This window comes from Cervus elaphus, chromosome 10 (genome assembly GCF_910594005.1).
Source record: "Cervus elaphus chromosome 10, mCerEla1.1, whole genome shotgun sequence".
Classification (NCBI taxonomy): domain Eukaryota; kingdom Metazoa; phylum Chordata; class Mammalia; order Artiodactyla; family Cervidae; genus Cervus; species Cervus elaphus.
Genome location: NC_057824.1, coordinates 49,491,740 through 49,505,565, shown reverse-complemented (window position 1 = coordinate 49,505,565; position 13,826 = coordinate 49,491,740). Strand labels below are relative to the sequence as shown.

The 13,826-nt window shown below is 55.4% G+C and overlaps 1 protein-coding gene across 1 annotated transcript in view; it reads left to right on the top strand.

Moving 5' to 3' along the window:
* The window catches only part of ZAN (zonadhesin), a 34,847-nt gene extending 21,940 nt beyond the window's left edge, over positions 1-12,907 (top strand). Inside the window, exons 29-45 of the mRNA XM_043915091.1 lie at positions 954-1,162; positions 1,425-1,569; positions 1,862-2,106; positions 2,198-2,362; positions 2,568-2,692; positions 3,008-3,300; positions 6,434-6,645; positions 7,100-7,241; positions 7,571-7,818; positions 8,895-9,024; positions 9,210-9,384; positions 9,680-9,856; positions 10,096-10,235; positions 10,611-10,810; positions 10,910-11,048; positions 11,575-11,715; positions 12,798-12,907. Of these exons, the coding sequence (XP_043771026.1) occupies positions 954-1,162; positions 1,425-1,569; positions 1,862-2,106; positions 2,198-2,362; positions 2,568-2,692; positions 3,008-3,300; positions 6,434-6,645; positions 7,100-7,241; positions 7,571-7,818; positions 8,895-9,024; positions 9,210-9,384; positions 9,680-9,856; positions 10,096-10,235; positions 10,611-10,810; positions 10,910-11,048; positions 11,575-11,715; positions 12,798-12,907 (2,996 nt within the window). The remainder of the gene's footprint in view (positions 1-953; positions 1,163-1,424; positions 1,570-1,861; positions 2,107-2,197; positions 2,363-2,567; positions 2,693-3,007; positions 3,301-6,433; positions 6,646-7,099; positions 7,242-7,570; positions 7,819-8,894; positions 9,025-9,209; positions 9,385-9,679; positions 9,857-10,095; positions 10,236-10,610; positions 10,811-10,909; positions 11,049-11,574; positions 11,716-12,797) is intronic.
* The last annotated feature ends 919 nt before the right edge of the window (positions 12,908-13,826 follow it).

The window sequence follows — 13,826 nt, the reverse complement described above, 5'->3', positions numbered from 1 at the left end:
AATTACCATTGTAACAAATTTTTAAGTGTCCAGTTCAGCAACATTACGTGCATTCACTTTGTCATGCAACCATTATCACCATTGTTTCCAGAACTTTTTCTTCTTCCCAAACTGAAACTCTGTCCCCATTAAACACAGGTCCCCATTCCTCTCCCCCCAGCCCCTGGCAAGCACCATCTACTCTCTATCTCTATGCATTCGAGGACTCTAGAGACCTCGTCTAAGTGGAATCACACAGTATTCATCTTTTTGTGACTAGCTTATCCTAGTATAATGTCTCCAAGTTTCACCCACGTTGCAGCAGGTGCCAGAATTTCCTTCTTTGTAAGGCTGAATCATATTCCACTGTATGGATGGACCCCTTTTTTTGTTAATCCTTTCATCTGACACTTCCAGGAGCACTCTTTAAAAATTTTTTTGTCCTTCTCACCTTGTAGGATCTTAGTTCCCCAGCCAGGGGTTGAACCTGTGCCCTCAGCAGTGAAAGCGAGAAGTCTCAGCCACTGAACCGCCAGGGAATTCTCTCTTAGGAATTCTTTTCTCTAAATCCATTAAAATTTTTTAAAATTAATTTATTTAATTTGGCTGCGCTGGGTCTTCATGGCTGCACAGGTTCTTCTCTAGTTTCGGTGCTCGGGCTTCTCTTTGCGGTGGCTTCTCTCGTTGCAAAACACCGACTCTAGGGCATGTGGACTTCAGCAGTTGCGGTGGATGGGCTCAGTAGTCATGGCCCCCAGGCTCTGGAACACAGGCTCAGTAGCTGTGGCGCATGGGCTTAATTGCTCCGCGGCACGTGGGATCTTCCCGGATCAGGGATCGAACCCATGTCTCCTGCATGGGCAGGCGGATTCTTGACCACTGGACCACCAGGGAAGCCCTTAGGCGCTCTTCAGTCCCCAAGGTCAAGAGAGCTGGAAATGACTCTTCCTTTCCACACGCAAATCTCTTCTTAGCTCTGAAGTGCCCGTCAGGCAGCAGATACAGCCCCTGCGCTGACCCCTGCCCGGCCACCTGTCTCAGTCTGAGCACCCCATCGTACTGCCCTTCCTCGCTGCCCTGCGCCGAGGGCTGCGAGTGTCAGAGAGGCCACATCCTGAGCGGGACCACCTGTGTGCCCCTCGGCGAGTGTGGCTGCACCAGCCCCGGGAGCGCCTACCACCCGGTGAGAAGCCAGCCTGCAAGGGGGCCTCCGTGAGTTGGGGGCCAGAGGGCTCAGGCCGTGCAAAGAAGTGGGGAGGGGCAGTGCTGGGGGCTGAGGAGCAAAATTCAGAAGCCTGGAGCTTGAGAAAGGCTGGCGACGGCGGCGGGTGGCCTAACGAAGCTGACCTCTTGGGGGCCCTGGGGTGCGGTGTGTCGGGGGGAGGCCTCCGTCCCTCTCCAGCTTCCAAGCTTCTATCGACTCCGCTGATACCCACACCCCACAGGTCGGGGAGAGATGGTACACGGACAACACGTGTTCCCGGCTCTGCACCTGCTCCATCCACAACAACATCTCCTGCCTCCAAACCGCCTGCAAGCCTGGCCAGATGTGCTGGCCCCGCGATGGGCTGATGCGGTGCCGGGGGGCAGGTAGGAGGCCCACCGAGCGTGGAGGAGGACCTTCAGCCACCAGGACTGCCCCTCCGTCCAGGAGGGCTCCTCGGGGTTCACTCATGGCTCCCATGGCAGTCGTGAGCTTGAGATATTATAAGTCTCTCCCGGGCCGAGTGGCACCTGCTCCACGTCCTTGGGTCTTGACTCTTTTCTTTGTCCCCTTCCCTTCTGAGGCTCCCTCTCCTCCACTTCCTTTCCTTGAAGGTGGGGAGAAGGCCTGTTCCTGCTAGAGGCTGGACCACCCCTCAGCCACCTTTCTGTCCTCCAGGGATGGGAGTGTGCCGAATCCAGGACAGGTCCCAGTACATAAGCTTCGATGGCAGTTACCATGCTGTCAGGGGCGCCTGCACTTACGTCTTGGCGAAAACGTGCCACTCCACCATGGACCTGCCTTTCTTCAAGATCAGTGGCAAGAATGGGAAGCAGCAAGACCAACCCCACACTTTCTACCTCCGCACGGTCTATGTGCATGTCTTTAACTCCCTGGTCACCCTGAAGAAGGACCACGCACTGGTGAGCAGGGCGGTGGTTGGGGGAGGACGTGGGCTCTGGGGACGGGGCTCTGGTCCTTCCTGCTGCTCACGGGTCCTGCCTTCCTCTCTAGATCAATGGCACATGGGTCCCCCTGCCCGCGACCTCCCAGATCCGGGGGGTCAAAGTCATTTCCAGGGACGGCTACATGGTGCTCACCATCAGCATTGGGGTGGAAGTCAAGTTTGATGGCAATGGTTTCCTAGAGATCGAAATCCCCAAAGCCTATTATGGAAAGGTGAGGAAAACACCGGGGTCACTTCATAGGGGCGTCAGCCTGCAGGGAACAGAGTGCCCGACTGGAGAGTGCCCGACTCCCCACAATGGGAAAAAGCTGCAGGGAGGGGGTACCTTTCTCTGCGGAGTGGAAAGGGGGTGCCAACCACAAATGCCCCCTGCCATCCCTGGTGCAGAAGATCCTTCTTTCCCCTCTGCCTACCCAGACCTGTGGCATGTGTGGGAACTTCAACGGTGAGGAAGAGGATGAACTACTGATGCCTAATGACGAGCTAGCCCCAGATGACGTCACGTATGTGGACAGTTGGCAAGATAAGGAGATCGACCCAAAGTAATTATGTTCAAAGACTCTCTGCCTTGGTTTGCATAGGAACGCAAGTTGGGGTTCTAGACCGGATGGCCTACCTGGGGTGGAAAGACTGGAGTGGTCCTCTATGCATATCGCTTGACAGGGGGTGGCATCTGGGTCTTCCTGTCTTGGCTTCAAAACGTGGGAGGAGACTGGGGCCACGTGGAAGGCTGGCCAGAGCCCAGGCCTGCTTCCCAGTGAAGACAGGAGGGGTCTAGAGGGTGGTTTGGGAGCACCAAGTCGTTTTCATAGATGAAGCCGTGGCTGTCCCTGTGATGACCCCCTTTCCCTTCCTAGTTGCCGAGATGATGACAAGATCAAAGAAGAATCGGAGGAGGAGCCAGAAACAGCCTGCCAGCCAGCTGACCTAGAGAGAGCCCAGGAGCAATGCCGGGCAGTCTTTCAGACTCCGGGCTGGGCAAGGTGTGCCAGCCGCGTGATCCTCAGTCCCTTCTTGGTCAAATGCACCGACAGCCTCTGTGAGTTTGGAGGCCTGAGCAGCGCCCTCTGCCAGTCTCTGCAAGCCTTCTCGGCCGCCTGCCAAGCCCGGGGCATCAGGCCTCCCATCTGGAGAAACAGCAGCTTCTGCCGTGAGTGTCCCCTCCGGCCACCCCCAGACTGCTCCCAAACCTTCTTTTCATCTGTGTCTCTCTCTCTCTTTTTAAAAAATATGAGTTTGGTACTTCTTTAAAAAAAATTATTTTTATTTTTATTTATTTGATTGTACCAGGTCTTAGTTTCGGCCTGCTGGATCTTTAGCTGCAGCCTGGGGGATCTGGGCTTCCCTGGTGACTGAGACAGTAAAGAATCTGCCTGCAGTGCAGGAGACCTGGGTTCGATTCCTGGGTTGGGAAGATCCCCTGGAGGAGGGCATGGCAACCCACTCCAGTATTCTTGCCTGGAGAATCCCCATGGACAAAGGAGCCTGGTGGGCTACAGCCCATGGGGTCGCAAAGAGTCGGACACGACTGAACGACTAAGCGCACACACACGTGGGATCTAGTTCCCTAATCAGGGATCAAGCCCCAGCTCCCCTGCTTTGGTGGAGTGGAGTCTCAGCCACTGGACCACGGGAAGGCCCCCATCTGTGGAGCTCTGAAAGCTCCTCCATTCTTCTTTTTGGCATTTCTTGACCTATTTCTGGCCTCATTTTCTCTGATGTGGACCATTTACAGTAAGCTCGTAGCCGGTGCCCCCTATCACAGGATGGCACAGGCTGCTTCTTAGCACTGTCGTTCCAAAGGAAATGTGACCATGTTACACCCGTGAGCCATTGTGCCTGCAAGTCCGAGCTCCTCTCTGGGATGTTTGAGATCCTGTGAGCTGTCCACCCCCAACTCCCCCTGTTACTTGTGCCCTGGCATCACCTGCAACAAACCGTCCTGTTCCCCACGTGGGCCTCGCTTTCCCACACCCCTCCCTGCCTTTATACACACCCTTCCCTGCACCCCAAAAGTTCTTTCTTCTTCTCTCCTGGCAGATTCCAAGGCATCCTCTCTAACTCTTTCCTTTAAAAATTTTTTAAAAAATTATTATTCACGTACTATATTCTTCTACCCTTTAAAAGTATATAATTCGGGGATTTCCCTAGTGGTTCAGGGGTTAAGATTCCACTACAGGGAGTGTGGGTTCGATTCCTGCTCAGGGAACTAAGAGCCCACATGCCACATGACGCACAAAGGAAAAAAAAGTATATAATTCACAAATTTTCATTATCTTCACGAGGTTATACAACCAGCACTGCTATTTAATTTCAGAACTTAAATTTTAAAACAGTAAAGTGTTTTTTTCATATGTGCTGCATTCCTATGGTTCAAAAATTTTTTAAGTATTAAAAGATTCCCAGTGAAAAGTCTCTTTTCACCTTGACTCCAGGGGCCCAGGCCCCAGCCTGCTCTTATCCGCATCTGAGTATTTTTCCAAAAGTCTTTTCTTTCTGCACATACAAACAAATGCGAATTTATTTTCCATATTTTCTTACAAAAAACAGACAGGACACAGTCGTTTGTACTTCATTATTTTTCACTTGGCTGCCCTTCCTCGTCAGATATGTAAAAAGCATCCTTACTCTCTTTTGCAAACACGTCATAATTCCTTTATCATAGTTTAACTAGTCTTCTCTTGATGGACTTCCTAGTTGTTTCCAGTCTTTGGCTATTGCAAACAGTGCTGCAATGCATAACCTTACTCAGATGCAATTTTCTGTGTGTGTGTCTCTTATCTGTAGGATAAATTCCTAGCAGAGGAATTGTTGGATCGAGGATTGTGTGGATTTATGCTTTTGAGAGATCTTGCCAAATGGCCTTCCATAGAGGTTGAGGCATTTACATTCCCACCAGCAACACATGAGACTGCCCATTTCCCCACAGCCTCGCCAACACAGAGTATTATCATGCTTTTGGATTTTTGCCAATCTGATAAGTGAAAGATAAAAAGAGTCTTAATTTGTATTTTTCCTATTATGAGTGAGGTTGTGCATTCTTTCATACATTCAGGAGCCGTTTGGATTTCCCTTCCTGTGATTTCTTCCTACCTATTCACCATTTTTCCACTGGTCTGTTGCCCTTTATTGAAATATTTTATAGATGCCCTTTGTCTGCTACAGAGAGTAGCCAGCCCTTCATTAGTGCTATGAGTCACACAGTTTTTTCCATGTCTTTTTTTTTTTCATCTCTGACTTTTTTTTCTTTTTTACCATGCAGAAATATATATATATATGTATTAACGAGGTCAAATATAACAGTCTTTGTTTTACGGCTTCTGCATTTTGAGCCCCAGTTACAAACGCCTTCCCTACTTTGAAGTTAAAAAAATTTGCCTACATTTTGCCCTAGCAATTGAATGGTTTCTTTTTTTGCATATTTAAATATTTTGATCCATGGGGATGTATCCTGGTGTGTAGGGTGAGAACTCAATCAACTTCATGTTTATTTTTTCCCAGTGTTATTAAATGACCAGTCTCTTTTTCCACTGACTCAAATGTCACGCTTTATATTAAATTCCCATGTGTATTTGAGTTCCTCTTTGGGCTTTTTCTCCTCTTCCACTGCTCCATTTAGCTTCATTTACTAGCAACACAATGTTGTGATCATTGAGAGTTTAAGTAGTGTTTGGATTTCTGGCAGGGACATTTAGTTTTTTTTTTTGTTTGCTTTGGTTTAGAGTTTTCCCAGCTTTTTTGGTTTGTTTATATCCTCATCTCCACTTTAATGTCATCTTTTCCTATTAAAAAAAATCCTGTTGGTATATTTTATTGCTATCATATTAAATGTGCAGATTATCTTAGGGAGGGAATTCCTGGGCAGTCCAGTGGTTAGGACTACAGGGTGCACAGGTTCGATCCCCAGTTGGGGAGCTAAGACCCCGAATGTGGCTTGATGTGGCCTAATAACGGTAATAAAATTAATTTAGGAAGAACTGACATCTCCATGTTGTGGACTCTTGCTGTCTGTGAACGTTTCCATTTGTTTGCAATTACTTCTGCTCCAAAGGCTTTATCTAGCTCCCCCCAGCAGAGTGAGTCCCTTCCTGCCCTGGGCTCCCATCACTGCCGGTACACAGGCCAGTCACATGCTTACTGCCCAGATGCACCAGGGTCGCGCTGCGCCTGCGGCCTGACCTCCGGCTCCCATGCCAAGATGGGAGGACCATCCTCGCTCTATTCTGTCCTCGGGGCCACCACGGAGCCCACGCTCAGTCCGCGTTTCTCCCCCACCCTTCCAGCTCTGGAATGCCCCACCCACTACGTCTACACCAACTGCTTTCCCCACTGCCCCCCGACCTGTGACAACCCGGAAGGCCGGTGCAAGGGCTCCAGTGGTCCCTCCATCTGCCAGGAGGGCTGCGTCTGTGAGCCCGGCTACGTGCAAAAGCAGCGGCGGTGTGTGCCCAGGAGTCAGTGTGGCTGCCGGGACGCCCGGGGCAGAGACCTCCCCGTGAGTGGGGAATGGGAATAGGGGTGCAGGGGGGGCCACCCACACACCTTCAGGATGCCGCCTTCCCCTGGCCTGTGCCGCTGCGGCTGGCCCTGGGTGTGAAGGCTGGTGGTCGGGCTGGGTGGCCTCCTGCCAGGACTGGGGTGGAGGCTGTGTGTGGTTTGGATGTGAGGACTGAGGCATGGTAGAGTGGCCTTGGTCTGAAGATCTTGGTGGTACCCCTCATGAGTCACAGTTTCCTGAGTGACCTCAGTTTCCTCATCTGGAAGATGGGTTCAGCAGTACCTCCTGAGTCCCTAGCGCAGTGCTCTAGGGACAAAGGGTGGGATGGCACTGGGGCTGCCTCTGGCCTGTGCCAAGTGAGCCTTCAGACCCTGGGCTTAGACTGAAGTCGTCGCGGAAAGAGAGCTGGCCCTTCCCGCCTCACTCCTCGTTCTTCCCGCGGCGTCTGCAGGAGGGTAACGCCTGGTTCTCCAGCAGCTGCTCCCAGAGGTGTACCTGCAGGGCGGGAGCCATTCAGTGCCGGCCCTTCGCCTGCCCCGCGGGCTCCCAGTGCAAGACGGACGAGGACGGCAAAGAAATCTGCAAACCCCACAGTAAGGGGGCCCTCGGGAGGTGCAGTAGGGGGGCGCCCAGGCTGGGGAGAAGGGGCTGCCGACATAGACAGAGGTGGGCTCTCACCGCTCACCAGCTCCCCGATCGCCTGCAGATTCTCTCTGGGATCTACCTTCAGGGCCAAAAAAGGGAAGCAGGCAAGGGAGCTCCTCTCAAGCTGGGAGAGGGAGAAGGTGGAAAAATCAAGTTCACGGGGAGCCGGGGGCTAAGACGGAAGGGAACAGGAGGCACCGGGGCAGGTGGGTGAGGGGCCCTGGGGCCGTTCCATCGGGCCAGGCCATTCCTCCTCAGCACTGGCTCTTCTTGGCAGAGTCGGAGCGATGCACAGTTTATGGGGACCCCACTTACCGCACGTTTGATGGCCTCGGCTACCGTTTCCAGGGCCGCATGACCTACTATCTGGTCAAGACCGTGGACGTGCTCCCCAATGGGGTGGAGCCCTTCATCGTGGAGGGACGCAACAAGATGTATGCGTCTCACACCCCTGTTTTCCTGCACGAAATCATCGTGATGGTCTACGGCTACACGGTCCAGCTCCAGCACGAACTGGAGCTTATCGTAAGACCCGGACCAGGCAGGGTGGGTGGGGGGAGGCAGGTCGGTCCAGGAGAGGCCACTGGGAGCAGGTGAAGCCAGGGCTGCCCGTTCCCTGGGAGGGTCCCGGCAGAGGCTGCCTAGTTGTAGAAATCAGAATCAGTGTTGCACTCACCTTCTTGGGAGCCCAAGGTGGGCAGGAGGATTTCAGGTAAGGTGGGGGAGAGACAGGGCAGTGGGGAGAAGGTAAGATGCAATAGCCAGTCTGAAGAAGCACCAGGGGTGCCCACCTGCCAGTTGTTTTTTGTTTTTGTTTTTTTTTGCAAAGAAAGGGGCTGCAACAGGAGCAGACCTCAGAGAGGCTTTTGGAGTTCGGGATAGTAAAGCTTCCTGGGGTGTCCTGTTCTCGGGAATGATGGAACCGCAAGGTCCCGAGATGCGCGGAGAAGCGGAGCCCAAAACAGCAAAGAGTCACCTTTTAAAATATAATTGTATTTATTCATTTAGTTGTGGCTGCACTGGGTCCTCGTTGCTGCACACGGGCTTTCTCTAGTTGTGGTGAGCGGGGCTACTCCTCGTTGCGGTGCTCAGGCGTCTCATTGCGGTGGCTTCTCTTGTTGCACAGCACAGGCTCCAGGAGCTTGGGCTTCAGTAGCTGCCGCACATGAACGCGGTAGCCGAGGCTCCCGGGCTCTAGAGCCCAGGCTCACTAGCTGTGGCGCACAGGCTCGGTCGCTCCGTGGTATGTGAGGTCTTCCCAGACCAGGAATTGAACCCACGCGACGCTCGTGGTAAAGAACTTGCTTGCCAGTGCAGGTAGACATAAGAGACACGGGTTCGATCCCTGGGTCAGGAAGATCCCCTGGAGAAGGGCATGGCAACCCACTCCAGTATGCTTGGCCTGGAGAATCCCATGGACAGAGGAGCTTGGTGGGCTGCAGTCCACGGGGTCGCACAGAGTCGGACACGACGGAAGCAACTTAGCACGCACGCACGCACTCCTGCATTGGCAGGTGAATTCTTTACCACTGAGCCACCGGGGGAGGCCTGAGAGTCACCTTGATTCAGGCTTCCCTGCAGCTCCCATCTGTCTCCTCCAGGTCAACGGTCAGAAGGTGACCGCCCCCTATGAGCCCGTCGACCAGCTGCGGGTCTCCCTACGAAGTGATCGCCTGTTCGTGATCACAGACTTTGAACTGGTGGTCAGCTTCAACGGAAAGAACAACGCAGGTGCCTGAGCGTGGGAACCAGAGGGCCAAAGGGAACGTTCCTGGGAAGTGGGACAGGCTGGGCTCCGTGACAGGGACCCCTGCCTGCGAGCAAGGCCTCAAGCTCCAGGAGATGACCCAGGAGGGCTGGGGAGGGACGAGGTGTGGCGTGGGGGGGGTCTCACTCCGGGGCCCCTCCTCCCGCAGTGATCTCCCTGCCTGTCACTTACCGGAAGCTCGTGCTGGGCCTGTGCGGCAACTGCGACCAGAACAAGAGGAATGACTTCATGCTGCCCAGTGGGGCTGTCACCCAGAACCTCCTTGCTTTTGGCAACAGTTGGGAGGTAAAGATGACCGAGGGAAGCTTCCCCCGCGTCTCAAGGTGAGAGGGCTGGGGCTCAAAGCAGGGAGGCCCTGACCCGGGCGGTAGCGGGTGCGGCCGGCCAGAGTGGGCATGAGCGCCAACCTAAAATCTGTCCACACAAGCTCACTTGCACTTGCTCAGCAGAGGAGGAGCCCCGAGGCCGAGGGCTCAGACGGGCCTGATTCTTCTCATCCCGTCACATCTTACCTCTCCCACTGACTGCGGGGCACCGGCCCTGTGGATCCCAGCCTGTGCCCGGGCCCTCCCCTCCCCGGTGGTGGGCTTCACCTGTGTCTTCACTGTCTCTGCCCAGGGCCGTACATGAGGAGGAGGTGAAAGAAGAAGCGGCGCTAGGCTTTCGTGGTATGTCGGGATGCCACCCGGAGGAGCTGCAGCTCATCAACCGCACCCAGGCGTGTGGGGTGCTGGTGGACCCCGAGGGGCCCTTTGCTGCCTGTCACCAGACTGTGGCCCCCGAGCCCTTCCTGGAGTGAGTCGGGGACCTGAGACCCTGTATCCAGCTCCTCGGCCTGTTCTCTGACTGGCTGTCTGTTGGGCACAATTCTGTCCGTAGTACCTTGTCACACGCACGCACACACGCACACACATCCCCACAGCACGCCGGCCTCCTTTCCGATGGGGCTTCCAGGGCCTCTTCTGCAGGTCTGGGCCTCCTGGCCTCCCTCCCCCTCTCTCACAGCCCCCCACCTGTCCCTGCCATCCCCCCAGGCACTGTGTGTCTGACCTGTGTGCCGCCCGCGACCCCAAGGAGCAGGAGGAGCTGCGTTGCCAGGTCCTCAGCGGGTACGCCATCATCTGCCAGGAGGCGGGCGCCACCCCGGCCAGCTGGCGGGACCACACCCACTGCGGTGAGGCCCTGACCTGCCCCAGCAGCTGGCCCCTGACCCCCTCGGCTCTTTCCACCCCCTGTTCCTCTCTGGGCCTCCACGGCTGCCCCCACCTTGGCTTTCTGTCTTGGTTCCCCCGGGCCTACTCTCCCCCTTGTCAACGTCCTCCCGACGGAACCCCTTCTCTGCCCTCACCCCCGTCACCCCGTCCCCCTCCTTTCTGCCAAGGCCCACCTTTGATCCTCCTCATGAGCTAGTGTCACAGACGAAAAGACTCACGAAGCCGGTCCTCCCCGCCTCTAGCAAGCTCTGTGCTCTGTTGGGTGACCTTCTTCTCCATACCTGGGGGGCCTGCCCCTGCTCAGCCACCTTCTGACTATGACTGTGTCCCCGCAGCCTTGTCATGTCCAGCCAACACGGTCTACCAGAGCTGTATGACCCCCTGCCCGGCCTCCTGTGCCACGCTGGCAGCCCCCCGGGGCTGCACGGGCCCCTGTGTGGAGGGCTGCGCCAGCCTCCCGGGCTACGTCTACAGCGGAGCCCAGAGCCTCCCCCTGGCCCGCTGCGGCTGCACGGACAACGGCATCTACTACCAGGTCTGGAAGCGGGAGGCCCCGGGGGAGTGCAGGCGCGAAAGGACAGCCCGCCCTGGAGGCCAGGCAGACCCCCGCTTCCCGGGCCTTCTCCGTCTCCAGCAGGGTGACGGCTTCGTGAACGACGACTGCTCCCAGCGCTGCACCTGTGCGCGCACGGGGCTCCTGCTATGTGAGCCCCTCGGCTGCGGCCCTGGGGAGGTCTGCACCTTGGGGAACCTCACTCGTGGCTGCTTCCGAGGTGAGCCGGACGGGCCCTCGGCGTTCAGCTGCCCTGATCCCCTGCGGGGGCGGGGGAAGGGGGAAGCCCCTGGACCCGGAACAAACTAGCTCTCCCAGTCCTGTCCCTGGGACGACCCCACCTCATCAAGGTCAGGACGCTCCTGCCATTTCATCTTCCTCTCTCTCTCTCTCTCTCTCTCTCTCTCTCTCTCTCTCTCTCGGGAGGGACAAGGCAGAGACTCAGCCTTCCATGAGCCTCTGCTCTCTGCTCTGCACTAGTGTCTCAAGACCTCCTTTAGTCCTTACTCAGCGCTTGGGGTGAGCATAGCATTCCCACATTATAGGGTAAAGAAAATGGAGTTCAGAAGAGGGTAAGCAGTTTCCCCAGATCTCAGGGGTATAGAGCCAGGACTGGAAGCCCGGCCAGCGGACCCCAGCGAATCTCTCAGGGAGAAATTCTTCCCTAGCGTCCCAGCCCCCAGGCCCCTCTCCCTGGCTCTGAGTGTCCTCCCAGAACCCCCTCCCACCCGCTTCCATCCTTGCAGACAGCCCGTGCCTACAGAACCCCTGTCAAAATGACGGGCGGTGCCGGGAGCAGGGAACCCACTTCACCTGTGAGTGCGAACCTGGTTACGGGGGAGACCGCTGCACGGAGCCGCGGGATGTACCTCCCCCCAAAGAGCCAGGCAAGAGCTTCACCCCAGACCTGTATCCTCACAAGCTCCTCACCTTCCCCACCAGCAATGGCCGCAGAATAAGTCGGTGTATATAAGATTAACCTACAGTATCTATTATAGATGTATGCGTGTGTGTGTGTCTTAGTTGCTCAGTCGTGTCCGACTCTTTGTGACCCCATGGATTAGAGCTTACCAGGCTCCTCTGTCCGTGGGATTCTCCAGGCAAGAATACTGGAGTGGGTTGCCATTCCCTTCTCCAGGGGATCTTCCCAACTCAGGGATCAAACCTGGATCTCCCTCATTGCAGGCAGATTCTTTACCATCTGAGCCACCAAGGAAGCCCATAGATGTATAGTAGATAGTATATTGTCAATGTCTTATATTACTATATAAGATGTAATAATATAATATTTAGATATGATCCCTAAAGATTAGCAGGATCAGTATCCTCAAAGAATCTCAGAGTCCCTATGCCCTACCCGGCACTCTGGATTCTTCTCTCTGACCCTGAGCTCCCCACTTCTGTGATCTGTATGCCTCGCCCTGCTGTTGTTCCCGTCTCTTGTGTCCCTCTGAGCCTTCCTGGTACCTTTTATCAGTTTTCTCCATCCCAAACTATAATTCCCATGTGCCTCTGCACCAGCAATTCTCTGACTGTATCCTTGTGCCTAAGATCGGGTTGGGGCAAGGTTGTCTGTGGGACTCAGCCCCAGAGACATGGATTTGGTAGGTCTCGGTGGGGCCCCAGGATGCCTGAATTTTTTCACAAGCTCCCAGGTGACTGATGGAAGTGATACCAGGGCTACTCTTGGAGAAGCACTGGCCCAGCTGGTACCCTGGACTCTGGGGGACCAGCTGGGTGAACATCCTCCTGAAGGGTTTGTGGGAGTTGTGTGTCTGCCGAGAGCAGGAGGGCGGCATCAGGTCTTGAAAGCCCTGGGAGTGGCGTGGCGGCTTCCTGGAGGGAGAGCCAGGACCCAGAGATGTGCAGGGAATGCAGTCCCTCCAGGGTGGCAGCTGAGGGCCGGAAGGGAGTGTCCCCCCCCACCCCTTCTTATCCCACACCCCTATTTCTGTTCCCCGCACCCCAGAAGCATCCAACTTTGCCTCCATCCTGTTGCCATTGCTGGTGCCCATGGTGGTTATAGTGCCCGCGGCAGTGACCAGAGAATGCATTTCCAGGAAGAAAAGGAGGAGGTGAGTTTCTGGAAAGGGGCAGAGGCGGGCCGGCTGGTGGGGGAGCAAACATGGGGAGTGGGTGCTGACCTTCATCACTCGTGTCTGTTCGCCACTCCCTCTAGGGAGAAAATGCAGAGCCAGACCAGAGACAAGCCTCCGGGTACGGGTGAGCCCCAGCCCCACGGCCCGCAGCTTTGGCGCCCGGCCTGAGGCTGCCTCTTATCCACGTCTTCTCTTTTTTCCCTCAGATTTTAGTCCAGAGCACGCCCTCAGAGTTGCTCAGTTCTGAGTTGTCCACAGAAAAAGGAGAGATAAAATTATTTATTTTTGAGACATGACTTTCCACGTGATTCTGGTAGAGGAAGGGTCTGTGAGGTGGACCTTGGTGGGGAGAATAGAAGGGAGACGCGGGCCCGGGGACCTAAGGCTGGATGCTCCAGAAAGTGTCCACAGGGAGGGGAACCGAGGTCTGAGGATGTAAGGGGCTCTCTGTCCCTTAGACAAAGTCACGTGAGGGGCTTCGGGGATGCAGGAGAAAAGAGGTCAACCCAGGAATCCTGGTTCTTGTAGAACTTGGCCTCTGAGCTTCCCACCTGGGTAAGTGAAAGGTGATCCTGAGGTTTTATGTTTCCAATGATGAGATTAAAGCTCTGGGCAGAGGCTCAGGATGGGAAATGTGGCTTTTTCCAAAGGGTGAACCGGTCTGTGACCCAAAGGGCCTTGGGGTTGCTATGGTAACTGAAGATGGGGGCTGAGGCCTGGCTTGGGAGGAGCTTGGGGCTCCATCCTACTAGGAGTGACCGGCTCACCTCAGCCAAGGGCCAAAGTGCAGACACGCCCGCCCTGAGCCCCACGCCTCATGCCTCCCACCAGGCAGGTCCTGGGGGAGGGGGCTGGGAGCAGAGGTCCTGCTCGGGCTCTAAGAAGAAAAGGAAGGCTGC